A 26,111-nucleotide genomic window follows, 5' to 3' on the forward strand; every position below is an offset into this window, starting at 1 on the left:
AGCTGTGAGTACCGGACGTGAGTCGTGCTTCGGTAGCTCAGTTGGTAGAGCACTTGCCCGCGAAAGGCAAAGGTCCCGAGTTCGAGTCTCGGTCGGGCACACAGTTTTAATCTGCCAGGAAGTTTCATATCAGCGCACACTCCGCTGCAGAGTGAAAATCTCATTCTGGAAACATCCCCCAGGCTGTGGCTAAGCCATGTCTCCACAGTATCCTTTCTTTCAGGAGTGCTAGTTCTGCAAGGTTCGCAGAAGAGCTGCTGTAAAGTTTGGAAGGTAGGAGACGGATACTGGCAGAAGTAAAGCTGTGAGTACCGGACGTGAGTCGTGCTTCGGTAGCTCAGTTGGTAGAGCACTTGCCCGCGAAAGGCAAAGGTCCCGAGTTCGAGTCTCGGTCGGGCACACAGTTTTAATCTGCCAGGAAGTTTCATATCAGCGCACACTCCGCTGCAGAGTGAAAATCTCATTCTGGAAACATCCCCCAGGCTGTGGCTAAGCCATGTCTCCACAGTATCCTTTCTTTCAGGAGTGCTAGTTCTGCAAGGTTCGCAGAAGAGCTTCTGTAAAGTTTGGAAGGTAGGAGACGGATACTGGCAGAAGTAAAGCTGTGAGTACCGGACGTGAGTCGTGCTTCGGTAGCTCAGTTGGTAGAGCACTTGCCCGCGAAAGGCAAAGGTCCCGAGTTCGAGTCTCGGTCGCGCACACAGTTTTAATCTGCCAGGAAGTTTCATATCAGCGCACACTCCGCTGCAGAGTGAAAATCTCATTCTGGATCACGTTCAATTACCCGAAAGTTCCTAAATGCAATATAACATATACTGTACAGTTAAAAGGAAGTCACGCTGAATCAAGGTCCACGTCACTTTCTACTTCTGACCAGACATAAAATTTGAGATAAGAAAGAAATAATAATAATAATAATAATAATAATAATAATAATAATAATAATAATAATGTCCTCCAGCGTTTGTATGCTGACAAATTTGTCGACTATCGATAAAAACCAATTCCTAAAAATATTCTTTCCATTCTTTTTTATTCTAATCAACAATGTAATTTATTTTGCCTGTCTACTAAACCATCTAATTTATTTTGCCGTTCTTTCCCAATATGAGCTATTGCAGCAATGATAATTTTTGTACAGATTGCGGCACTTTGATTACGGCTCTCGATTTTATGTAACCTTTCTTTTTGTACAATTTCTTTAACAAAAGCATAAATCACACAGAAATAACTGAATGATCCTTAATACCAGCTACCATTCTCTGCAATGTGTTGGCATTCTTGTGATTTGGAATTTTTATCCCTTAACTTGCCTCACTAAGAAGACTTGTTGATTACCTGCGCAGGTTGTTCACTTACTAAATAACTCAAAAAAGAAGTGCAGACAAAAACTATCTATGTTTAATATAGCACATTGTACTATGCTGCATGACAGATTTCTTCTTGCTTTCCAGTTTTCAGACAGACTATATCTGGTTATGTTGCTATGGAAAACATTTAGTCCAATGCCAAGACTGTGAGCTAGCAACACAATTCCACAATTGCAGTTGTCTATGAGATAATTAGTATGATCTGGTTCAACTATGCTTTTTAACATTCTGAGGAGGTCATTATTGTGGAATAACACATGTACTTGGCAACAGAGTGATACAATCAAATGGTTCAAAAATATAAGTTTATTTTACTGTTGTTTGATCAAACTAAGATTAAACTGTAACTTTGCTCATGTATGTTTACCTTACTACTATAAAGACAGCTATTCCTTAGAAGTGTACAAAGTACATGTCCGCTGGTGTTGAGAAAATCTGTGCACCTGTTTGGGGGGTTAATGTTTGCTCTTGTATCCTCCAACTTCAAATAATTGCAGAAAGCAGTCAGTAACTAGACATTAATTATGCTTGTTCACATTTAGAAGACTGAATGTGAATTTACTTTGATAGTGCCATGGTGGTCTATTGGGCAGAGCACCTGACTCCACCACTGGGTGTCCAGGTTTGTCGTCGTCGTCGTCGTCTTCAGTCCTGAGACTGGTTTGATGCAGCTCTCCATGCTACTCTATCCTGTGCAAGCCTCTTCATCTCCCAGAACCTACTGCAACCTACATACTTCCAAATCTGCTTAGTGTATTCATCTCTACGTCTCCCTCTACAATTTTTACCCTCCACACTGCCCTCCAGTACTAAATTGGTGATCCCTTGATGCCTCAGACCATGTCCTACCAACCGATCCCTTCTTCTAGTCAATTTGTGCCACAAACTTCTTTTCTCCTCAATTCTATTCAATACCTCCTCATTAGTTATGTGATCTACCCATCTAATCTTCAGCCTTCTTCTGTAGCACCACATTTCGAAAGCTTCTATTATCTTCTTGTCCAAACTATTTATCGTCCATGTTTCACTTCCATACATGGCTACACTCCATACAAATACTTTCAGAAAAGACTTCCTGACACTTAAATCTATACTCGACATTAACAAAATTTCTCTTCTTCAGAAACACTTTCCTTGCCATTGCCAGTCTACATTTTATATCCGCTCTACTTCGACCATCATCAGTTATTCTGCTCCCCAAATAGCAAAACTCCTTTACAACTTTCAGTGTCTCATTTCCTAATCTAATTCCCTCAGCATCACCCGATTTAATTTGACTACATTCCATTATCCTCGTTTTGCTTTTGTTGATGTTCATCTTATATACTCCTCTCAAGACACTGTCCATTCCATTCAACTGCTCTTCCAAGTCCTTTGCTGTCTCTGACAGAATTAAAATGTCATCGGCGAAACTCAAAGTTTTTATTTCTTCTCCATGGATTTTAGTACCTACTCCGAATTTTTCTTTTGTTTCCTTTACTGCTTGCTCAATATACAGATTGAATAACATCGGGGAGAGGCTACAGCCCTGTGTCACTCCCTTCCTAACCACTGCTTCCCTTTCATGTCCCTCGACTCTTATAACTGCCATTTGCTTTCTGTACAAATTGTAAATAGCCTTTCGCTCCCTGTATTTTCCCCCGCCACCTTCAGAATTTGGAAGAATATTCCAGTCAATATTGGCAAAAGCTTTCTCTAAGTCCACAAATGATAGAAACGTAGGTTTGCCTTTCCTTAATCTTTCTTCTAAGATAAGTCGTAGGGTCAGTATTGCCTCACGTGTTCCAACATTTCTACGGAATCCAAACTGATCTTCCCTGAGGTCGGCATCTACCAGTTTTTCCATTCATCTGTAAAGAATTCGCGTTAGTACTTTGCAGCTTTGACTTATTAAACTAATAGTTCGGTAATTTTCCCATCTGTCAACACCTGCTTTCTTTGGGATTGGAATTATTATATTCTTCTTGAAGTCTGAGGGAATTTTGCCTGTCTCCTACATCTTGCTCACCAGATGGTAGAGTTTTGTCAGGACTGGCTCTCCCAAGCCTGTCAGTAGTTCTATTGGAATGTTGTCTACTCACGGGGCCTTGTTTCGACTTATGTCTTTCAGTGCTCTGTCAAACTCCTCACGTAGTATCATATCTCCCTTTTCATCTTCATCTACCTCCTCTTCCATTTCTATAATATTGGCCTCAAGAACATCGCCCCTGTATAGATCCTCTATGTACTCCTTCCACCTTTCTGCTTTTCCTTCTTCGCTTAGAACTGGGTTTCCATCTGAGCTCTTGATATTCATGCAAGTGGTTCTCTTTTCTCCAAAGGTCTCTTTAATTTTCCTGTAAGCAGTATCTATCTTACCCCTCATGAGATAAGCCTCTACATCCTTACATTTGTCCTCTAGCCATCCCTGCTTAGCCATTTTGCACTTCCTGTCGATCTCATTTTTGAGACGTTTGTATTCCTTTTTGCCTGCTTCACTTACTGCATTTTTATATTTTCTCCTTTGATCAATTAAATTCAATATTTCTTCTGTTACCCAAGGATTTCTACTAGCCCTCGTCTTTTTACCTACTTGATCCTCTTCTGCCTTCACTATTCCATTCCTCAAAGCTACCCATTCTTCTTCTACTGTATTTCTTTCCTCCATTCCTGTCAATTGTTCCCTTATGCTCTCCCTGAAACTCTGTACAACCTCTGGTTTAGTCAGTTTATCCAGGTCCCATCTCCTTAAATTCCCACCTGTTTGCAGGTGGGAATTGACAACTATTTTGCAGACCTGGAAGAAACTCATTTTTGAAATGGGATCGACGCACTGGAAGATCATTGGACAAAGTGAATTAATCTACAAGGAGAAAACACTGAAAAATAAAGTTTCAATGATGTAATTACTTTTTTTCTATTCCTTTCCAAGGACTTTTCAAACCACCCTCATATCAAGCTCTTAAAACTATTTACATTAACAAATAAATCAAGATCATGTAAATACTGACCAAACATAACTGACAAGTGTTGGGCCACCTTTACTGCGTCATTCAACAATGATTTATTGTAAATGGATCCACACAACTGCAAATGAGAATGAACTTTTCCAGCGGCATTTTATACACGTGGCACCCAGTACAGCACTTGCAAGAAATACTGCCTGAATTAAATGAACATACTCTCGTTCTTAATGAAGAGTAATAAAAGGACCAACAGAATACCATAAAAACAAGGTCAATGAACTGTATTAATAAATTTTCAATTATCATTTACGTACTTTGGTCCAAGAAACATCTGGGTTACATTAAGATACTCATTGTGACAAAAGGGCTTTGAGGATTGTGATTTGGTCACTTATGTTCAGCAAGACTGAAATTAACAACCTAGCAAACAAACTAGGATATTTTAAGAGTGACTGACTTTTTCCTTTGTTTTAATGACAAATGGCAGCCAGTATGCAACGGAATGCAGTGGCCTCTCATGTAGATACAGTAGTTCAAGATACACCATCATTCACTTTTGCTATAAATGCCAGAGTAGTAAACAGGCACATATAAGGCCCACACGCACGCCCACACATGCTGCCCCCCCTCCACACACACACACACACACACACACACACACACACACACACACACACACACACACACACACACACACTCTCTCTCTCTCTCTCTCTCTCTCTCTCTCTCTCTCTCTCTCTCTCTCTCTCCTGATCATGATCCAGTAGATTTCAAAAAAGGTGGTGTCCTGCACTCGATAACTGTTTGTGTCCCATCCACAATTCTCAGTGGTAAATTTTTAAATTGTTACAAAATATTAGGTCTTTACAATCTATTATGTTTTAATCTTCTATGTACATTAATTTTACAGAAAGACATACCTTTTCCGTTCCAGTTTTAATCAAATACTCCAAAAGTACAAGGGCTTTGTACACATGCCTCCAATTGCGCCCATGGTCATTAAGCCTTTTCCATATCATCTGCATGATTTCCGTAAATGCAACAACATTGTAGGTTAGGTCAGCAATTTCTGACATAAGTGTTGAACTGGGACCCCACGGATCATTGCTTGTGGCTTCTCGTACTTTCACCTGCAAGATCAATAATTTCATTGTTCTATATCTACTAGCTGCAAACCTCTGAAGCAGGAGGAGGAGGAGGAGGAAGAGGAGGAGGAGGAGGAAGTGGACAACGGGGAGGGGGGGGGGGGGAAGAGATGGATATATTGGGGGGGGGGGGGGGGGAGATCAGGACCTATACCCAATTTCCAAACTAATTTAGCAATTGTGAAGCATTGCCGTGTTTGCTAGTAATAAATAAATTTTAAAAACTTAATTCACACTCACAGCTAAGAAAAACTGTATGCCTACTCCTCATATTCAATGACAAATACAAGAAATTACAAAATTAAAATAAAATGAGTAAGGAGTCATTACACACAAACAGGCCAGGATTAAGGTTGGAGCAAGAAGTACACTGGTCCAAGGGCACAACTCAGAACTATTCAAACCACCCTTATATTTTTATAATGTTTGTCTCAAGTAAATAAATTCACTTATTGATATTAATATCTGGATATAGTTTAATTTCATCCATATAGCAATCAATTACAAAGACACAAAATGACAAGCCATTAGCTTCAAACGGCAAAATTCCAGCACTGGCGACAGATACAATCAAAGCTGAAAAACATTTCCCAGCATTCGGAACGATTCATTTTTTCCTGGGGGACAAAAGGATATATAGGGGATAGTTAGAAAAGGGGCCGATCAGTCAGAACCCAGAATGATAAAGGCCCACCAGTTGTGAGTTTGAAGGGGAAAGAATAATGAAAGGACAGAGGTGCATTAGAGAGAGTAGACTATTTTTGACCTCCTGCTCCAACAGCTTCCTTTCACCTTTGTTTCTCTCTTTTTCCTCTCAACAGATGCAGCACTGAAATTTTGCCTTCTGGCGTTACGTGCAGACCAGACAATTTATCTCTGTAATTTTATTGTTTATCCAAGGGAATTTTCTGCTGATACACCTCTGCAATGCAGGATAGACAGCTACATGACGTCACTGATTTACTGATGTTCAATGGAAAATTTCCTGCACACAGACATCAAATGTGCATGGTTCTTATTAGGACACAATGAAGAAAAAATGGTGCTGGACTTTACATTAACAAATGTTCTCAGCTTTTTGTATGAATCTCCTGCAGTCACAAGACAAAGGGCCAAGCCAAACCAGCCCAAAGCAAATACCCACACTGTTGCAGCGGCAAAAGACTGTTTTTGTTTTTATAGTGCCTACAGCACATCTCTTGTTGTGAAGCTGTCTGCTGAAATCAATACAATTAATTTTTGAAAGGCCTACTAAGAAAGCTGATGATTCAAAGGGATTTGTGGTTTATCAAAAATAATAATTTCACACTACTAGAGCTATGGTTTTATATGGCTGTTTGTCCATCTTATGAGTATACCGAGTATTAATTTGTACAAAGTTGTTTAAATGAAAAATAAGAATTTTAATGTTTTTTAATCTCAAGATATTTAGGTCAGCAGGTAAGCTAAAGGCAGGCACAGCAGTTTCGATTTTACAGACATGATTGTGTAGTGAGCATGAAATTTTATTTGGGTGTTGTAACTATAGAAAAACAGTCTGCTATATGGGAAAGGAAAATGCCTTGTGCTGCCCAATGTAATCTTCCAACAAAATACAGTAAAACCCACTTTTATGATCACAAAACTAAACTAAAACTTTCACACTGTTTACAATATTTTTATTGGCCACTCCAAGTTTTCTATGTTCACTGTGTTAATCCAAACCATCTTTTGCATTACAATACTTATAGATTTCTTGCCAGTTACACTTTATGAAACAATGTTCAAGAAGAGGAACAGAAAAAGAAAGAGTAGCTGACCTAAATGATGCTGGTAAGATGTCTGCTTTCAAGTAGTGTTTGCAAACATTATGCAATTAACTATCTTGAGTCATGGAGTCCCTAGTCCTGAATGAATATGAATGATGTCATTTGTTTCTTTGAATGATTTCATCACGCTTTCAGCTGCCATTCTCCATTTCACATATGATTACACACATTTTCAAGTGTAAAATGGAAGCATTATACACTGGATACATTAGTGATACTTGTGATTTTGACATAGGAACACGACAACTAGGCACATTATAATTTATTTCATGGATGATTCTTCAGAAATATATTATTCCATGTATGTCCTTGCTCCTACGACCGCATGTAATGCTCTTACAAAAAATTAGAGAGATTTTTTGCTATTTTAGAAGCACATTACTTTTGTGCAGTTGTTGCAAGCCTTTTACGTTCAAGGTCCTTGTTTTAATGTACTCACTAGGAAAATTATAATTATTTTACATAAATCTATTAATTAACCCACATATGCCTTTGTTCTCAATTATATTTGATTATCATTCCTCACTGGTGTAACTATGACTGTATTTAATTTCTTTACAAAAATTCTTTAAGGAATTAAGGAACTGATGAAATAACTTTAACCAGAGGGGCACACATACAGAGCACAGAAAAACAAGGTTCTTGTGCGACCATTTATAAGTATTGCTTCTGACAAAATTACTCAATGTTTCAAAAATACAAAATTATGCACTAGTTACAGAAACACTAACAATCTACAATGATTATTGGGAGATATACTATGGAAATCAGAGCCATTTTCGCAATAAGGAATCTACAATATTGACTGAAAAATGTTCAAAATTTTATACTGGACAAACAAGGAAATGTCGCATGAGATTTAAAGGACACAAGACAATAAGTGGCAATAACCCTCCCACCTTTGCTGGACAGTTAAAAGGCACCAACCACAAAATACATAATACAGATGAATCCCTTGAAATATCACATAAGTTACAGGAAGGAAAAATCAGGGATGTGACAGAAGAAACTGAAATTTACTCTCATCTAAAACATCAGTCAGACAGTTTTAAATGAGCAAAAAGGTTTGTGAGACGGGAAATTCTTATACAACTTTTCACCATTTCTACAACAAAGCGTTACAGAACCATAGAATGTAAAATTATCGCTACACTCATCAATAAATATTACTGTAGTGTGAAACATCACGCAACCATAAAGGACTTTATACTCGACTCTCATAGTTTTCAGTACTGCTTCCTTAGAGTGCTGTGATCGATTTTATATATAGGATCTTTGTAACAACCCTTCAAAAATAACGTGCTCGCACAACAAGAGAATAAATAATTATAGGTTACTCTAAAGAAATTACACAGTCATATTTACACCAAATGATAAATGATAATTAAATATAATTGAAACAAGGGCTTATGTAGGGTAATTAAACTTCTGTAAAACAATCATGATCGAAAGTAAAAGTAACTTGCTCCCGCATTACAGGCCATCCTCGGAGCAAGGACGTACATGCATCACATACTACTAAAAAATCATCCATAACTTTATTTACAAAGTGCCTAGTATATCTATGTTAAAATCACAAGTGTCACTAACGTATTCAATACACAATGCTTCCATTCCAGATACTTGAAAATGGCCTAAGGAAGAAATTGTACATGAAATGAAGAGAATGGCAGCTGAAGGCATCACCAAATCATATAAAAATTTATCCCAGCTGCAAACCATATCACACTAAAAATTGATGTCATTTGTGTTCATCTCCTAACACAGTAAACTTAACAGTCAATATGAGAGTTGTTCAAAAAATTCCGGAACATTCGTAATTACACGCCACTGATGTGTTGGAGCAAAATGCGGTTGACATCCCTGCACACAACTGTATTTAATGTGTATCTGTCGGAAGTTTCAGTGTTGTATATCTGTTAGTTGTTGTTCAGGGCTGTATTGAGTAGAATGTTGTGTCGCACAGTTTGCGAATTTCGAGATGGCAGAATTAGAGGAGCGACAAACCTTTGTAAAATTTTGCATCAAATTCGACAAAACCTTTATAGAGGCACACCAAATAATGCAGGAAGCCTACGAAGATGAGTGCTTAAGCCGTACTCAGTGTTAAGAATGGTTCACAGGGGTTTAAAAATGGCCGGATGGAATTTAAAGGTGAGCCTCATTTAGGATGCCCTTCGCATCTACCAAAGACATTCATGTCAGGAACGTCACCAAAATTGTGTGTGCCAATCAAAGACTGACTATAATAGAGAGTGCAGGAGAATGTAACATTTCAGTTGGATCATGTCACAAAATCCTGACACAGCATCTTTGAGCTTATCGTGTTGCCACCAAATTCATGCCAAGGCTCATGAGTCAAGACCACAAAGACCTTCACCTCACAATCCATGAAGAACTTTTGGATTGTTCAAATGAGAACAAGATGCTCCATACAAGAATCATAACTGATGATGAGAAATGGGTCTACGTTTATGTTGAGACCAAGGTTCAATCTTCACAATGGATTTGGAAGAACCACTCATCAGGTCATGTCAAATATCAAAGCCATGCTGATAGTTTCCTTTGACTTTGAAGGATTAGTTCATCATGAATTCATGCCACAGGGACAAACTATTAAGCAATGATACAATCAGGACGTGTTGCGATGCCTGTGTGAAGGAAATGGTCTGAAGTGTGGTGAAACAATTCATGGCACTTGCATCACAAAAATGCACCCACACATTCATTCCTGATGGTGTGTAACTATTGCACAAAATATGAAATCACTGTGCTGCCTCATCCTCCGTATTCTTCAGACCTGGCCACTGCCTACTTTTTTAGTTCCAAAGTTGAAAACCCCTGTGAAAGGATGAAGATTTGCAACAACAGGTGAGATAAAAGAAAATTCACAGACAACATTTTGCATAACCCAGCAGGAGGCATACCAAGACTTCTTCCAGAAATATAAATGGCACTGGGAGCAGTGTATCAGTTGTGAATAAGAGTATTTCGAAGGAGACCATGCACAGTAAGTAAAAAGTAAGGTTAGAAAAAATTTGTGGACAAAGTTCTGGAATTTTTTGAACAGACCTTGTATAACAGTGCAGCACTATTTGTAGTTAGATTACTGAATGAAATATTTGGTTGCCAATGATAAACCACAGCTATAGTAGCACCTATTCTAAAAAACTAAATCTGAAACATTCCAAACATGTCACCTCTTACAAGTAATTTATGAACTGCATCAGTATTGTTGAAATATTGTTTTGTAAAGGAAGTGCAACAACTGATTTGGGGGGAAACATTATCAAGTTGTACATGCCACAACATTTTTCCTGGCTTATGTAGGAGTTTGCAAGGTTGTGGCTAGGTTGTAACCTAAAAGTACAGCTTAAACAGCTTAACTGAAATGAGCAGTAATGATATTTAAATACAATGATAACTGTCACACACTTTTAGCACATCTTTTGGAAGATGACCCAGATTCTGAGGCACTGGTTACCTTGCGACATAACAACACAGCTGAAATTGAACATCACATTCTGCTCTGTTTTACACAGAAATGTGTTTCATTATTGCCACCTACATACAGACAAGCAATATCATAATTACTATGCTTATGGAATGCAATTCTCTCACTGGGTCTACCAACCTATTTAATCATCAGCATCAGTCACTGCCAACTGCTATGTTTTAGAAATACCATTCTTAGGGTCCTATATAGCAAGCTTTATGATTTAAAGTTAAGATATACTGCTTGCATATTGTTTAGGATATATGTAACCTGTCTAGTAATGGTTTCGGGTTTTTGATAAATTCTGGATGTATTCATCATAACTTTCAAATATATTTTAAAAACTAGAAAAATAGATACAAAATAATTCACCACAAGAAACTGAAACAAAAATCCGACTGTGTCCATGAAATGTAAGACTTATGTAAGACCAAAGGTTTTGATTTAAAGACCAGTAACAATTAATGAAATTGCTTGCTGATGTTTTGTAAAGTCTGTGCTTAAGAAGTTATGGCTCACTACTTACATGACCACAATTTACACCATTTTCTTCAAGGTCCTTTTAAGATTCCTGACACACTTATGGAATGTCAACTAAAAAGTCTGACTATGATGTTATCAGTTTCTCATATGCAATTTATATTCCTGTATATCCTATGTCCTAAAGAAAAGAAGACTCTGCAAAAGATCCATTTATTGGTCCAGTCAATTTTCATTCTACACACTGACTTTTATTCCCTCCCATGTATGCTTATTGTGGAGTAACAGTAAACAACTGGAGTCTTAAGAATCAATTTTCAACCAGATCAAGTTGTTGATAGCCAAATGAGATGAACCAGAGTCCTTTCAAACATTAACCACCAATTATCTTGAAACTACTGTCCTACACATTGTGATGACTATATTCACACAAATAACTATGTGGGCTTCTGATAGCATGTAATATACTAGACATATGGAAAATATACATTGCAAAAAATATCACAACAGTGGTACTGTTACAATCAAATGCTGACAATGTTTTAAGCTAGGCCACTATCAACAGTAGTTCAATGCTTTCCACTCCAACAGTAACTACCACTCCAACACCGTGAACTTTGTTCTCCAATGTCAGGTCTCATTTGACCTGACTTTTTGTAGCTCTAATACATTCTACTCTCACACTTGATTCTGTTAAGCACCAATGCTGCACAGTACTGCCATCTATGGAATCCTTAATAAATCTGTGTCAAAATGCAGCCACTGTGTTGAGAAAAATTTTGTAATTACAATGTGCATGTTAACGGGTACAAAATGGTAGTTCTTGACGCACACTCCTATCTGAGGAAGAAATTGTAGAGCCTTCAGAGGAATCTCCAAGTGAAATTGGGAGTGACAGTGATTCTGATAATGACAGAGAGTCATTTGTAAAAAAAGTCAAGTGAAAATGACAATGAAAACAGTGAAAATGTCTCCAGTTCTTGTGATGCAACAGAGGGCTCATGGCAAATGTGGTGGGACCATGCCTATGTAATCACACATTTTCCTTTTGACATTTCAAAGTGTGATTTTATCACACAAACTAGTAAAGTTCTGTCATTGTCAGACAGGTTTTCTTTCAGTTAATTTTTACTGAGGATCTATTTCAATAAATAGCATGAAATGAACAGGTATGTTACAGCGGAAGTAGGGAAGTAGCAGCACTTCCACAACATTGTGTGTGGTGGGATTGGAGACCAAAAACTTGCAGGACTTTTCAAGAGAATGGTTACAATCACCTGCCTTCTTTTTAGACTGTTTTCATAGCAGACAACTTGTGCAAACTTTCTGGGCAGTTCATGTTTCTAATTTAGAGTGTGCTACATGTGTCAACACTCAGGTTCTCTCATGTTTGAGTAAAGTGAAAAATGTGTGTGATACTCGTCTGGTATGTTTCTCAAAATCTGTACAGCATCTAAGTATTTAGTTTATAATGAATCTACACTATCATCCAAAGATCGTGTGCTATTAAAAATGTACAATCCTTAGATACCAACAAAAGAGAGACTCAGAATTTATGTAATTTCAGGTTCGCCAAACTTATATTTACTATTTGTTATCCTATATTGGGACTGTAACAGCAATCATCGATTCACCCATCCAGACTTGAATTTTCTGAGAGAACAGTTCTTAAATTGCTGGCTATTATCAGAAAGACTACATCGCAATAAGGGTATTATTTGTAAACCAACGACTTTTATATGCGTGTTGCATCAGCTGAAGAACTGTTGAATCAGAATGTGCATCTTGCATGAACACTTCAGGTCAATTAAATGAACTATCCAGAGTTCAGTGTCTGAGAAAACATGAAAGAAAATACCCCTGCAAGAATAAAATGATGCTTCTGGAATGGCAAGATAAACTCCTATGTGGTTTCTAGAAGACCAAATGATTCATTGTTACTTACAGTAAGAAGAAACAGAAAGGGAGGGGAAGAAATAATAAAACCAAATGTGGTTATTACAACCCGAATTTAGCCACTAACACATTCTGTTCCTTTATATGTAGCTATACAAAAAACTTAAAACCTCAAATTACACCAAAAGGACCCTATTTCTAAACTTTAAATCACATATTTTTACATACTTTGAGATATAAGACATATTTTACACTATACTACATAGTTTTTCATATGGATATGTTATTATGGAATAATTATATATTTTTGTAAGTCCCATACATTTTCATTACGTAGCAAGAAAGGAAAAAAATGTAAGTTTTATTACTTCATTGCTCATACTGTCATCAATCACATTACACACAAAGCTAAATTGTACAGATTCAAAGTGGACAACAATGACTTGTTTTAAACATTTTTCTCTCTTGTTCTCAGACACTTCACAATTTGTCGAAGTCAGTGGTGCTTAATTACAGCAGCAGCTGTGTCTTCATTGTCATCAAAGCTGAGCACAAGGATTTATATTTCAAGCACTCAAACCACTGATGGTAAAATAGTCATCTACCAAACTTGTGGTAAACATATAGGATGTCCAATGAAATCTCAAACTGAACATTTACAAAGCAATCTACATACTAGGAATAAACAACTGATTTCTTCAAAGAAACAGGTTCTACTTACACACATGCATGGATAGCCATCATCATCTAACAGTGAATTTTACAAAAAAAACAATGTTTTGCACTGGTTGCAAGGAACATACCCTGGAACAAAATTCAGGTACCTGAATTTAAACATGTCTTACAGAAATACCACAATCGCAACATTCCCGATGAGTCCAATCTCTGAAAGAATTTCCTGGATTCTTACTATGTTGACATAAAAAACAGGCTGACATTGGCAAATCACCCAGATGGAAATCTGCTGCTGAGATGACAATGCTCTCTGCCATTTCACTGCGAACCTAATTCTGGGAAAGTTAAGTCTCTGAGACTGCATCTAAACCCTATTGAACTTACTGTAAACCTTTGGAGGTAACAAATAATTGCTAGATTCATTAACGACTGACTTGGGGTATTATGGCCAGATGGTGTGAAAGAGGAGGTCATACTGATGTAAACAGATGCCCTTCCACAGATGTTGAAAGTGGGGATTGCTTGATGTATTTTTCCAAACTTAGTTCATGTTACATATATGGCTCAAGCATTGCAACGAGTGGCATGACAGACATCATTTCCCAATAGTAAATACACTTATATCAGCTATGAAGAAGTACAACAGGCAGCAGCTGCCTGATGTACCTCTGCCTCTAGTGACAGTGATGACAAGGTGGGCAACATGGACTGAAGCTGTGATTTTCTACATTAAGCATTCTTAAGCTGTGAAGTTGGCTATGGAGAACTTTTCTTCTGATCCTACAGTGCCTTCAAGTGAATTGTTGTCAGCATTCAACAGTTGTGAAATCCTAAGTTGAGTTTCATCAACATAAGTCACTTCAGCTGACTTCCTGTCAGTATTGAGCAACTTGAGACTTCAAGTATGCCTCTCCAAGAAGCTTGGGAATAATCGAAGATGCAGTTCGGAAGGTGGGTGATATAACTTCCAGTAAACTGCAATCTGTGCTGAACAAGAACCCTGGATGTTGAAAACTTGTTATTTTGTATCACTTATTTAATAGCGATATTGTAGATCCCCCTGATAATATTATTCCTAGCGCAATCTCTCAGTATAAATATGCACTGTTGACTTTTTGCAAAATTGAACAGTCCTCCTCTATTTATAAAAATTGTTAAACAGAAGACAGGACATAGGAACAGAATATTCGGAAAAGTATAATTAATTGTGAATCCTGTTCCAGTGTGATTTACATGCTTGAACGGAAGATACGTTTATTTCTATACTTTGTGACAGAAGTGAACTGATTAAAAATTAACATAGGCATTAGCCTACTGATAAACTTATATTTTCTACCAAATAAACAAAATTTTGGAGTTCACACAAAACTGCTACATTCCATATTTCATCAATTTTTGTTACATATTTCTTAATTTGATATTACATAAAGTTCGAGGCTCTAGTGATTAGTCATTATACTCCAAAGAAAGGCAGAACTGATCAATCTGACCATTTTATTTACAGTTACGATTTTGTAACAAAATGTCTCACCTGGTATTGAAAACTGTACTTCTGCTTGGAAACAGCTGTTTCCTATACAGGAATATGTGCCAGGAAAAAAACCTTGACAATACTATCTCACCAAGCATTCCGTAAAAGTTTTATATAAGAGACTTAGTCAGTGAAGATGAGGACATAAAAGAGGATGTTGTCAAACTTCTGATGATAAATGTTTAAATGGAAAGTTGCACATTATCAACAAGTTTCCTGTGAACAAGCATAAGGATTGTGCAAAATATTCAGACAGAAAAAAATAGACGCAGCAGGTGTGAAACTGTTTAGAGTGAACCATAACATGAAACCTAACTCCCCATTCTGAAGAACATTTCAAAAATTATTATACAATGAAAAGTTTTGTATTTTAATACTTATGTAAATATATTTGAATAAAAATGTACTATTTTTTATGTATATCACAATTGTTGGTCAGTGGCCTCCCTGCTTCCATAAAGAAATTTGCACAATTCTTTGCAGTGTCCATGCAGCAGTGATTTATATTAGAGCACACAGAGATGCCCTGTGTGTGCACAATGAACTGCAAGGGACTAATGCATTTTTGGAAAATCTGCTATCTGTATTTCTACATTAGTTGTTCACTGAAATCTTTTCTATCTATTTTTCATGTCATAGCCAGTTCTCAGTGACAATACAAAAACCAAACATTTATAAGGAAAAATTCTAACTTCTGAAATGGTTTGTTTGTATATGATTTTTAATAACTCTGCACTAACTCACAAAACTCATTTCACTTATGTCTATTACAACATTGAAGGTGTGACTGGTTAAATGAAAATGACAGCAGAGATCAATGAGTGTAACATCACTTTCCCTTTCTTCATTCAATTTTTGAGGTACAAAATGAGGTAAATGAGCACTTCTTATCAACAATAAGTTAACTTCACTATACAAATTGTCAGAGACAAAATACAATAAATAAAGTACCGGGTGATCAAAAAGTCAGTATAAATTTGAAAACTTAATAAACCACGGAATAATGTAGATAGAGAGGTAAACATTGACACACATGTTTGGAATGACATGGGGTTTTATTGGGGGGGAGGGGGGGGGGGGAACTCCTATATTGCTAGACGCATGAAAGATCTCTTGCGCGCGTCGTTTGGTGATGATCGTGTGCTCAGCCGCCACTTTCGTCATGCTTGGTCTCCCAGGTCCCCAGACCTCAGTCTGCGCGATTATTGGCTTTGCGGTTACCTGAAGTCGCAAGTGTATCATGATTGACCAACATCTCTAGGGATGCTGAAAGACAACATCCGACACCAATGCCTCACCATAACTCCGGACATGCTTCACAGTGCTGTTCACAACATTATTCCTCGACTACAGCTATTGTTGAGGAATGATGATGGACATATTGAGCATTTCCTGTAAAGAAATCATCTTTGCTTTGTCTTACTTTGTTACGCTAATTATTACTATTCTGATCAGATGAAGTTCCATCTGTCAGACATTTATTGAACGTTTGTATTTTTTTTGGTTCTAATAAAACCCCATGTCATTTCAAGCATGTGTGTCAATTTGTACCTCTCTATCTACATTATTCCGTGCTTTACTCAGTTTTCAAATTTATACTGACTTTTTGATCACCCGGTAATTATCATCTCTTTGATGAGGGAGTAATGAACTCTCTCTGCAGTAGTTCCGCTGTATTAAAAAATTGAAAACAATCACCACAATGTAGCAACAAAAATAAGTATATAAATACATTGCTGTCCATTCCAAATATTGGAACCTTTCAATATCATTATCATTATCATTATTATTATTATTATTTCAATACACTGCCACAAAATTTACAGACACAGCTGTTTGCTTACCTGTGCATCAGAATAATTGTGAGCCAAATTCTTGATGTTTCTTCGCAAACCTGCTACATTCACCTGCATTTCGCCGTCTTCTCCACCTATTTAGTACAAGTTAATACCAGCTTATCACATTGAAATGATGACTACAGCATTATTAAGTAGAAACAGAATAATAAATGGTTCTTTCCGAGCAGCATTAGAGACAAACATACACATCATGAATTAGATAGCTTTCAGAAGATGATATCTGGTACAAAAAAGGTGAACAGCCTGTCACATTAAGAAACTTCAGTTTGGAAAGCTCCCTAAGCTTATGAAACACTATAGCAAGAGATAAGCAAAAAAATTATCTTTTAATTTTTTATATATATAATGTGTTAAAGTTATATCTAAAACAAAGATGATGTGACTTACCAAACAAAAGTGCTGGCAGGTCGATAGACACACAAACAAACACAAACATACACACAAAATTCTAGTTTTCGCAACCAACGGTTGCTTCTTCAGGAAAGAGAGAAGGAGAGGGAAAGACGAAAGGATGTGGGTTTTAAGGGAGAGGGTAAGGAGTCATTCCAATCCCGGGAGCAGCGCGCGCACACACACACACACACACACACACACACACACACACACACACACACACACACACACACACACACAAGCAGACATTTGTAAAGGCAAAGAGTTCGGGCAGAGATGTCAGTCGAGGTTGAAGTACAGAGGCAAAGATGTTGAAAGACAGGTGAGGTATGAGCGGCGGCAACTTGAAATTAGCGGAGGTTGAGGCCTGGCGGATATCGAGAAGAGAGGATATACTGAAGGGCAAGTTCTAATCTCTGGAGTTCTGACAGGTTGGTGTTAGTGGGAAGTATCCAGATAACTCAGACAGTGTAACACTGTGCCATGATGTGCTGGCCGTGCACCAAGGCATGTTTAGCTACAGGGTGATCCTCATTACCAACAAACACTGTCTGCTCGTGTCCATTCATGCAAATGGACAGTTTGTTGCTGGTCATTCCCACATAGAAAGCTTCACAGTGTAGGCAGGTCAGTTGGTAAATCACGTGGGTGCTTTCACACGTGGTTCGGCCTTTGATCGTGTACACCTTTTGGGTTACAGGACTGGAGTAGGTGGTGGTGGTAGGGTGCATGAGACAGGTTTTACACCGGGGGCGGTTACAAGGGTAGGAGCCAGAGGGTATGGAAGGTGGTTTGGAGATTTCATAGGGATGAAGCCCGCAACTAACCTCCGGACCTGGTACAGAAGCAAATAACCAGAGCCACGTCCTCATCCCCTCAAACCCAGAACCTCCCACAGAAGAACCACAGAAGTGCCCCACTTGTGACAGGATACTTTCTGGGACTGGATCAGACTCTGAATGTGGCTCTCCAGCAGGGATGTGACTTCCTCAAATCCTGCCCTGAAATGAGATCCATCATTCATGAAATCCTCCCCACTCCACCAAGAGTGTCTTTCCGCCATCCACCTAACATTCGTAACCTCTTAGTTCATCCCTATGAAATCCCCAAACCACCTTCCCTATCCTCTGGCTCCTACCCTTGTAATCGCCCCCGGTGTAAAACCTGTACCATGCACCCTCCCACAACCACCCACTCCAGTCCTGTAACTCGGATGGTATACACGATCAAAGGCAGAGCCACGTGTGAAAGCACCCACGTGATTTACCAACTGACCTGCCTACACTGTGAAGCTTTCTATGTGGGACTGACCAGCAACAAACTGTCCATTCCCATGAATGGACACAGGCAGACAGTGTTTGTTGGTAATGAGGATCACCCTGTTGCTAAACATGCCTTGGTGCACTGCCAGCACATCTTGGCACACTGTTACACTGTCCGAGTTATCTGAATACTTCCCACTAACACCAGCCTGTCAGAACTCCAGAGATGGGAACTTGCCCTTCAGTATATCCTCTCTTCTTGATATTCGCCAGCCCTCAACCTCCGCTAATTTCAAGTTGCCACTGCTCATACCCCACCTGTCTTTCAACAACTTCTTTGCCTCTGTACTTCTGCCTCGACTGACATCTCTGCCCAAACTCTTTGCCTTTACAAATGTCTACTTGTGTGTGTGAATGTGTGTGTGTGTGTGTGTGGGCGCGCGCGAGAGAGAGAGAGAGAGAGAGAGAGAGAGAGAGAGAGAGAGAGAGAGAGAGAGAGAGAGAGAGAGAGAGAGAGAGAGAGAGTACACCTGTCCTTTTTTCCTCCTAAGTTAAGTCTTTCCGCTCCCGGGATTGGAACGACTCCTTACCCTCTCCCTTAAAACCCACATCCTTTCATCTTTCCCTCTCCTCCTCTCTTTCCTGAAGAAGCAACCGTTGGTTGCGAAAGCTAGAATTTTGTGTGTATGTTTGTGTTTGTTAGTGTGTCTATCGACCTGCCAGTGCTTTTGTTTGGTAAGTCACATCATCATCTTTTTGAGATATATTTTTCCCACATCTTCTTTTCGAGATATATTTTTCCCACGTGGAATGTTTCCCTCTATTATATTCATACGTTAAAGTTAGATATAGTGGGAATTAGTGAAGTTCGGTGGCAGGAGGAACAAGACTTTTGGTCAGGTGAATACAGGGTTATAAATACAAAATCAAACAGGGGTAATGCAGGAGTCGGTTTAATAATGAATAAAAAAATAGGAGTGCGGGTAAGCTACTACAAACAGCATATTGAGTGCATTATTGTGGCTAAGATAGACACGAAGCCCATGCCTACTGCAGTAGTACAAGTTTATATGCCAACTAGCTCTGCAGATGATGATGAAATTGATGAAATGTGTGCTGAGGTAAAGGAAATTATTCAGATAGTGAAGGGAGATGAAAATTTAATAGTCATGGGTGAGTGGAATTCAACAGTAGGAAACGGAAAAGAAGGAAACATAGTAGGTGAATATGGATTAGGGCTAAGAAATGAAGAGGAAGCTGCCTAGTAGAATTTTGCACAGAGCATAACTTAATCATAGCTAACACTTGGTCCAAGAATCATGAAAGAAGCTTGTATACATGGAAGAATGCTGGAGATACTGACAGGACTCAGATAGATTATATAATGGTAAGACGGAGATTTAGGAACCAGGATTTAAATTGTAAGACATTTCCAGGGGCAGATGTGGACTCTGACGACAACCCATTGGTTATGACCTGTAGATTAAAACTGAAGAAACTGCAAAAAGGTGGGAATTTAAGAAGATGGGACCTGAATAAACTAAAAGAACCAGAGGTTGTACAGAGTTTCAGGGAGAGCATAAAGGAACAATTGACAGGAATGGGGGAAGGAAATTCGGTGGAAGAAGAATGGGTAGCTTTGAGGAATGAAGTAGTGAAGGCAGCAGAGGATCAAGTAGGTAAAAAGACGAGGGCTAGTAGAAATCCTTGGGTAACAGAAGAAATATTGAATTTAATTGATGAAAGGAGAAAATATAAAAATACAGTAAATGAAGCAGGCAAAAAGGAATACAAATGTCTCGAAAATGAGATCGACAGAATTGCAAGATGGCTAAGCAGGGATGGCAGAGGACAAATGTACGGATGTGGAGGCTTATTTCACTAGGGGTAAGATAGATACTGCCTATAGGAGAATTAAAGATACCTTTGGAGAAATGAGAACCACTTGCATGAATATCAAGAGCTCAGATGGAAACCCAGTTCTAAGCAAAGAAGGGAAAGCAGAACACTGGAAGGTGTATATTGAGGGTCTATACAGGGGCGATGTTCTTGAGGAGAATATTATGTAAATGGAAGAGTATGTAGATGAAGATGTAATGGGAGCTACGATGCTTCGTGAAGAGTTTGACAAAGCACTGAAAGACCTGAGTTGAAACAAGGCCCCGGGAGTAGACAACATTCCACTGGAACTACTGACGGCCTTGGGAGAGCCAATCCGAACAAAACTTGTCAGTTATGTTTGGTCAGTATTTACATGATCTTGATTTATTTGTTAATGTAAATAGTTTTAAGAGCTTGATATGAGGGTGGTTTGAAAAGTCCTTGGAAAGGAATAGAAAAAAGTAATTACATCATTGAAACTTTATTTTTCAGTGTTTTCTCCTTGTAGATTAATTCACTTTGTCCAATGATCTTCCAGTGCGTCGATCCCATTTCAAAAATGAGTTTCTTCCAGGTCTGCAAAATAGTTGTCAATTCCCACCTGCAAACAGGTGGGAATTTAAGGAGATGGGACCTGGATAAACTGACTAAACCAGAGGTTGTACAGAGTTTCAGGGAGAGCATAAGGGAACAATTGACAGGAATGGAGGAAAGAAATACAGTAGAAGAAGAATGGGTAGCTTTGAGGAATGGAATAGTGAAGGCAGAAGAGGATCAAGTAGGTAAAAAGACGAGGGCTAGTAGAAATCCTTGGGTAACAGAAGAAATATTGAATTTAATTGATCAAAGGAGAAAATATAAAAATGCAGTAAGTGAAGCAGGCAAAAAGGAATACAAACGTCTCAAAAATGAGATCGACAGGAAGTGCAAAATGGCTAAGCAGGGATGGCTAGAGGACAAATGTAAGGATGTAGAGGCTTATCTCATGAGGGGTAAGATAGATACTGCTTACAGGAAAATTAAAGAGACCTTTGGAGAAAAGAGAACCACTTGCATGAATATCAAGAGCTCAGATGGAAACCCAGTTCTAAGCAAAGAAGGAAAAGCAGAAAGGTGGAAGGAGTACATAGAGGATCTATACAAGGGCGATGTACATGAGGCCAATATTATAGAAATGGAAGAGGAGGTAGATGAAGATGAAAAGGGAGATATGATACTACGTGAGGAGTTTGACAGAGCACTGAAAGACATAAGTCGAAACAAGGCTCCGTGAGTAGACAACATTCCAATAGAACTACTGACAGGCTTGGGAGAGCCAGTCCTGACAAAACTCTACCATCTGGTGAGCAAGATGTACGAACAGGCAAAATACCCTCAGACTTCAAGAAGAATATAATAATTCCAATCCCAAAGAAAGCAGGTGTTGACAGATGTGAAAATTACCGAACTATCGGTTTAATAAGTCACAGCTGCAAAATACTAACACAAATTCTTTACAGACGAATGGAAAAACTGATAGAAGCCAACCTCGGAGAAGATCAGTTTGGATTCCGTAGAATTGTTTGAACACGTGGGGCAATACTGACCCTACGACTTATCTTAGAAAATAGATTAAGAGAAAGGCAAACCCATGTTTCTAGCATTTGTAGACTTGGAGAAAGCTTCTGACAATGTTGACAGGAATACTCTCTTTCAAATTCTAAAGGTGGCAGGAATAAAATACAGGGAGCGAAAGGCTATTTACAATTTGTACAGAAACCAGATTGCATCTATAAAAGTCAAGGGGCATGAAAGGGAAGCAGTGGTTGGGAAGGGAGTGAGACAGGGTTATACCCTCTCCCCAATGTTATTCAATCTGTATATTGAGCAAGCAGTAAGGAAACAAAAGAAAAATTCGGAGTAGGTATTAAAATCCATGGAGAAGAAATAAAACCTTTGAGGTTTGCCGATGACACTGTATTTCTGTCAGGGACAGCAAAGGACTTGGAAGAGCAGTTGAACGGAATGGACAGTGCCTTGAAAGGAGGATAAAAGATGAACAACAACAAAATAAAAATGAGGATAATGGAATGTATTCGAATCAAGTCGGGTGATGCTGAGGGAATTAGATTAGGAAATGAGACAATTAAAGTAGTAAAGGAGCTTTTGAAATGTGGTGCTACAGAAGAATGCTGAAGATTAGATGGGTAGACCACATAACTAATGAGGAGGTATTGGATAGAATTGGGGAGAAGAGGAGTTTGTGGCACAACTTGACAAGAAGAAGGGATCGGTTGGTAGGACATGTTCTGAAACATCAAGGGATCACAAATTTAGCATTTGAGTGCAGTGTGGAGGGTAAAAATCATAGAGGGAGACCAAGAGATGAATACACTACGCAGATTCAGAAGGATGTAGGTTGCAGTAAGAACTGGGAGATGATGAAGCTTGCACAGGATACAGTAGCATGGAGAACTGCATCAAACCAGTCTCAGGGCTGAAAACCACCACCACCACCACCACCACCACCACAACAACAACAACAACAACAACAACAACAACAACAACAACAACAACAACATCTTTTAATTTGACTGAAAAACAGAAATTCCATGATGGAAATAATGAACAGCAAATTTTTCTTAAGTGTGTAGAAATACCTCATCTACTAAAAACAACTGTCACCAATCCTGGTCACCAACAGACCCTGGGGAAGACCACCGAAAACATGGGCATGGCTCTTCACCCAAAAATCATCAAACACTGACTCTGGTTTAGGATGCTTACATAGAGTTAGTTCTTTTTCTATTGTAATTAAACACACTCAAATGCAATCAATAACCACACACAAAAAACACATTGCGATTGTGTGTGTGTGTGTGTGTGTGTGTGTGTGTGTGTGTGTGTGTGTGTGGGCACGCGCGCAGGCATGTTCACTTCATGTGGAGGTCATACAGAGGAGGACATGGAAGTGGTTGAACAGATAATGCGAGTGAAAGTCAGTCAGTCAGTCAGTCAGTCTCAGTCAGTCTCTCTCTCTCTCTCTCTCTCACACACACACACACACACACACACACACACACGTTGTGTCACTTGCATGTCCTCCTCTGTATGACCTCCACATGAAGTGAACATGTCTGATGCACAAATGGTAAGAATTCAATGAGAGAACATTGTGAGGCACCTCAAAGTATCCACTAGTTTATACCCATCTGTGTCACAACCTCCTCCCCTGCACACATGCATGCACACACATGTTTTGAGAATAAGGTGGTGGTGATAAATAGGGTAACTTATCGAAATAATTGATTAGCTACAAACTGAGACACTATACTCAATAAAAACTTACACACTGTATTACATCAGGAGATAAAATGGGACACAGGGTATGGTTGCTGCTAGCACGAAGTGCCCACCAGTATCACCAACCTGAAAAGGAATAATATTAAATCAAATATTGAAGTAAACATCAAAAATAGCAAATATACAACATTGTGGAACAGACTGTCTAAGTAATTTATATTCACTGCCACAGTATCAGAGGGAACATAACTTGAAAATGTCATGTTTCTGACAGTAATATTTATCCATACTTTATACAAAAACTTCAGAATATGATACCGTATGACAGTATTAATGTGTTAAAATTTTAATAAACACTGAAGTAAACATGCTTTCTCGAATATATTACCACAATTAACATCCTGCTGAAAATCCTTTATGAGACATGCAGAAGGGAAAATGAGATATGAAATGCAATAGTGACAACACGGTAGATAAGGAGTATCAATCACTACGAAATAATCAATATTATATGATAAGCACAGATTTAATTTTCCTCCTTTCAATATGTTTAGGACAATTTATAGAATCCTGTACAGCAAAATACAAGATTATTATTTTACCGGCAGAAAATCAGATGCCTATGCAGCAGATGCTACTGTCCATCAGTTAGACTCTCGAGATACTGGGTTTAGTCTGCAAGCTATTTGTGAGCCTGCACTTGTCAGGTTGCGCTATGCACTACTTGAGCTTCTGAAGCACCATACGTGTCAAATGGCATTACGTCTTTCACCTGCATAGGAAAGGTGTTTATTACCCAAGGTTGGGGACATACTGTGGAAAATATGAAAATACTTTACTGAAAAGTAACTTAGGAGAATTAATTCAAATGTCAGGGACGTTAAATGAAATCTCCCATCTAGATCAAAATATCTATTCATGAAAATATACAGTCTGAAAACAAAGCACCACCTTTCTCTACAACCAAAATGTGCCGGAGTAGAGGATGGTACAAACTGTGTCAAAATATGCAATGTGTATGCAACCTTTACTTGATTCACTTATGTCATTTTCCCCTCCTCTAATATCTTTAAACAGATAGAAAAAAATTGTTCAACATGTTTGGTTAATCTTGTTCCCTCTTGCTGGATTGTATCTGATATCATCAGACGAGATTTCCTTCCTGAATCTGAGTGGCTGTAGCAAGATAGCATCAAATAAATGCCTATAGGGCAATAAGAGTTCTGAATATGTAGCCAATATGCCCTTCTGTACAAGCAATAATAAAAGATTCTGAGTGCTGATATTCAGAGACCTATTGTGGGGCAACAAAGTTAATGTGTTCAGAGTTTAGTGTACATGTAGAACAGAGAACTGCCATTCTCAATATCACTATCTTGACGAGGGTTGGAGAGAGGTACAGAAAATTGAGAAAAAAGAAAATATATAAGGTGTATGCCATTGAACAGTGGCAGATTACGGTTAGACTGGGCACTTTGCTGTGAAAATTGTGATGTTAATGGTAGCTACAAATAGCTTAACACTTAAAATGCTACACATTTACACTTAGTAAGAAACATTTGTTCAAGTTGTTTTTAGTGCAGGAGTGTTTCTCATACAATAGCCTTCTAGTGGTCAGGTTATCCAGTGTTAAATGATACAATATGAAGTTGCAATGGAAGTGACTAAGAAGACAATTAGATTCCACATTATTTACTCAATTCATTGTAGATTCCTGGGTTCTCCTATCACAACCAGCGATCATAACACTACATATAACCAAGTCAAATTATTTGAGGTATCTAGCTATTACACATCTCATACTGATTGACCCCTGACTTCGAGCTATTAGTCTAGTTACATAACAAGACGTAACAGTATGATGTACCTCACTCGAATTGTGAAAGTTTATACTTTTATTTCATGGGTTGGAGAAAAAATTGTGGAGATGAAATATGTGGAAATTTTTAATACATCTGAGCACTTTTTGGTGGGAGTCAACTTTTGAAGTATGAACAATGTCCTTGGCACAGATTACAAATGCAACCATTCTATATTTATATGCATGTTTTTCACCATTTTCTGATTAATTACATCATTGCTCTAAAG

At 38.4% G+C, this 26,111-nt stretch overlaps 1 protein-coding gene across 6 annotated transcripts in view; it reads right to left on the bottom strand.

The window, feature by feature from the left end:
* Positions 1–26,111, bottom strand: part of LOC126334538 (epsin-1) — a 149,195-nt gene that overhangs the window by 101,322 nt on the left and 21,762 nt on the right. For 5 of the 6 annotated variants that reach the window (XM_049996902.1, XM_049996900.1, XM_049996901.1 and 2 more), the window contains exons 2-4: positions 24,070–24,149; positions 17,191–17,276; positions 5,236–5,445 (exon numbers count right to left, since the gene is read on the bottom strand). In XM_049996902.1, the coding sequence (XP_049852859.1) occupies positions 5,236–5,445; positions 17,191–17,259 (279 nt within the window). In that variant the 5' untranslated portion in view covers positions 17,260–17,276; positions 24,070–24,149. Of the gene's footprint in view, positions 1–5,235; positions 5,446–17,190; positions 17,277–24,069; positions 24,150–24,625; positions 24,743–26,111 lie in introns of those variants that run through there. The other variant, XM_049996899.1, reaches the window with a different exon arrangement.

Source organism: Schistocerca gregaria, chromosome 2 (assembly GCF_023897955.1).
Source record: "Schistocerca gregaria isolate iqSchGreg1 chromosome 2, iqSchGreg1.2, whole genome shotgun sequence".
Lineage (NCBI taxonomy): Eukaryota > Metazoa > Arthropoda > Insecta > Orthoptera > Acrididae > Schistocerca > Schistocerca gregaria.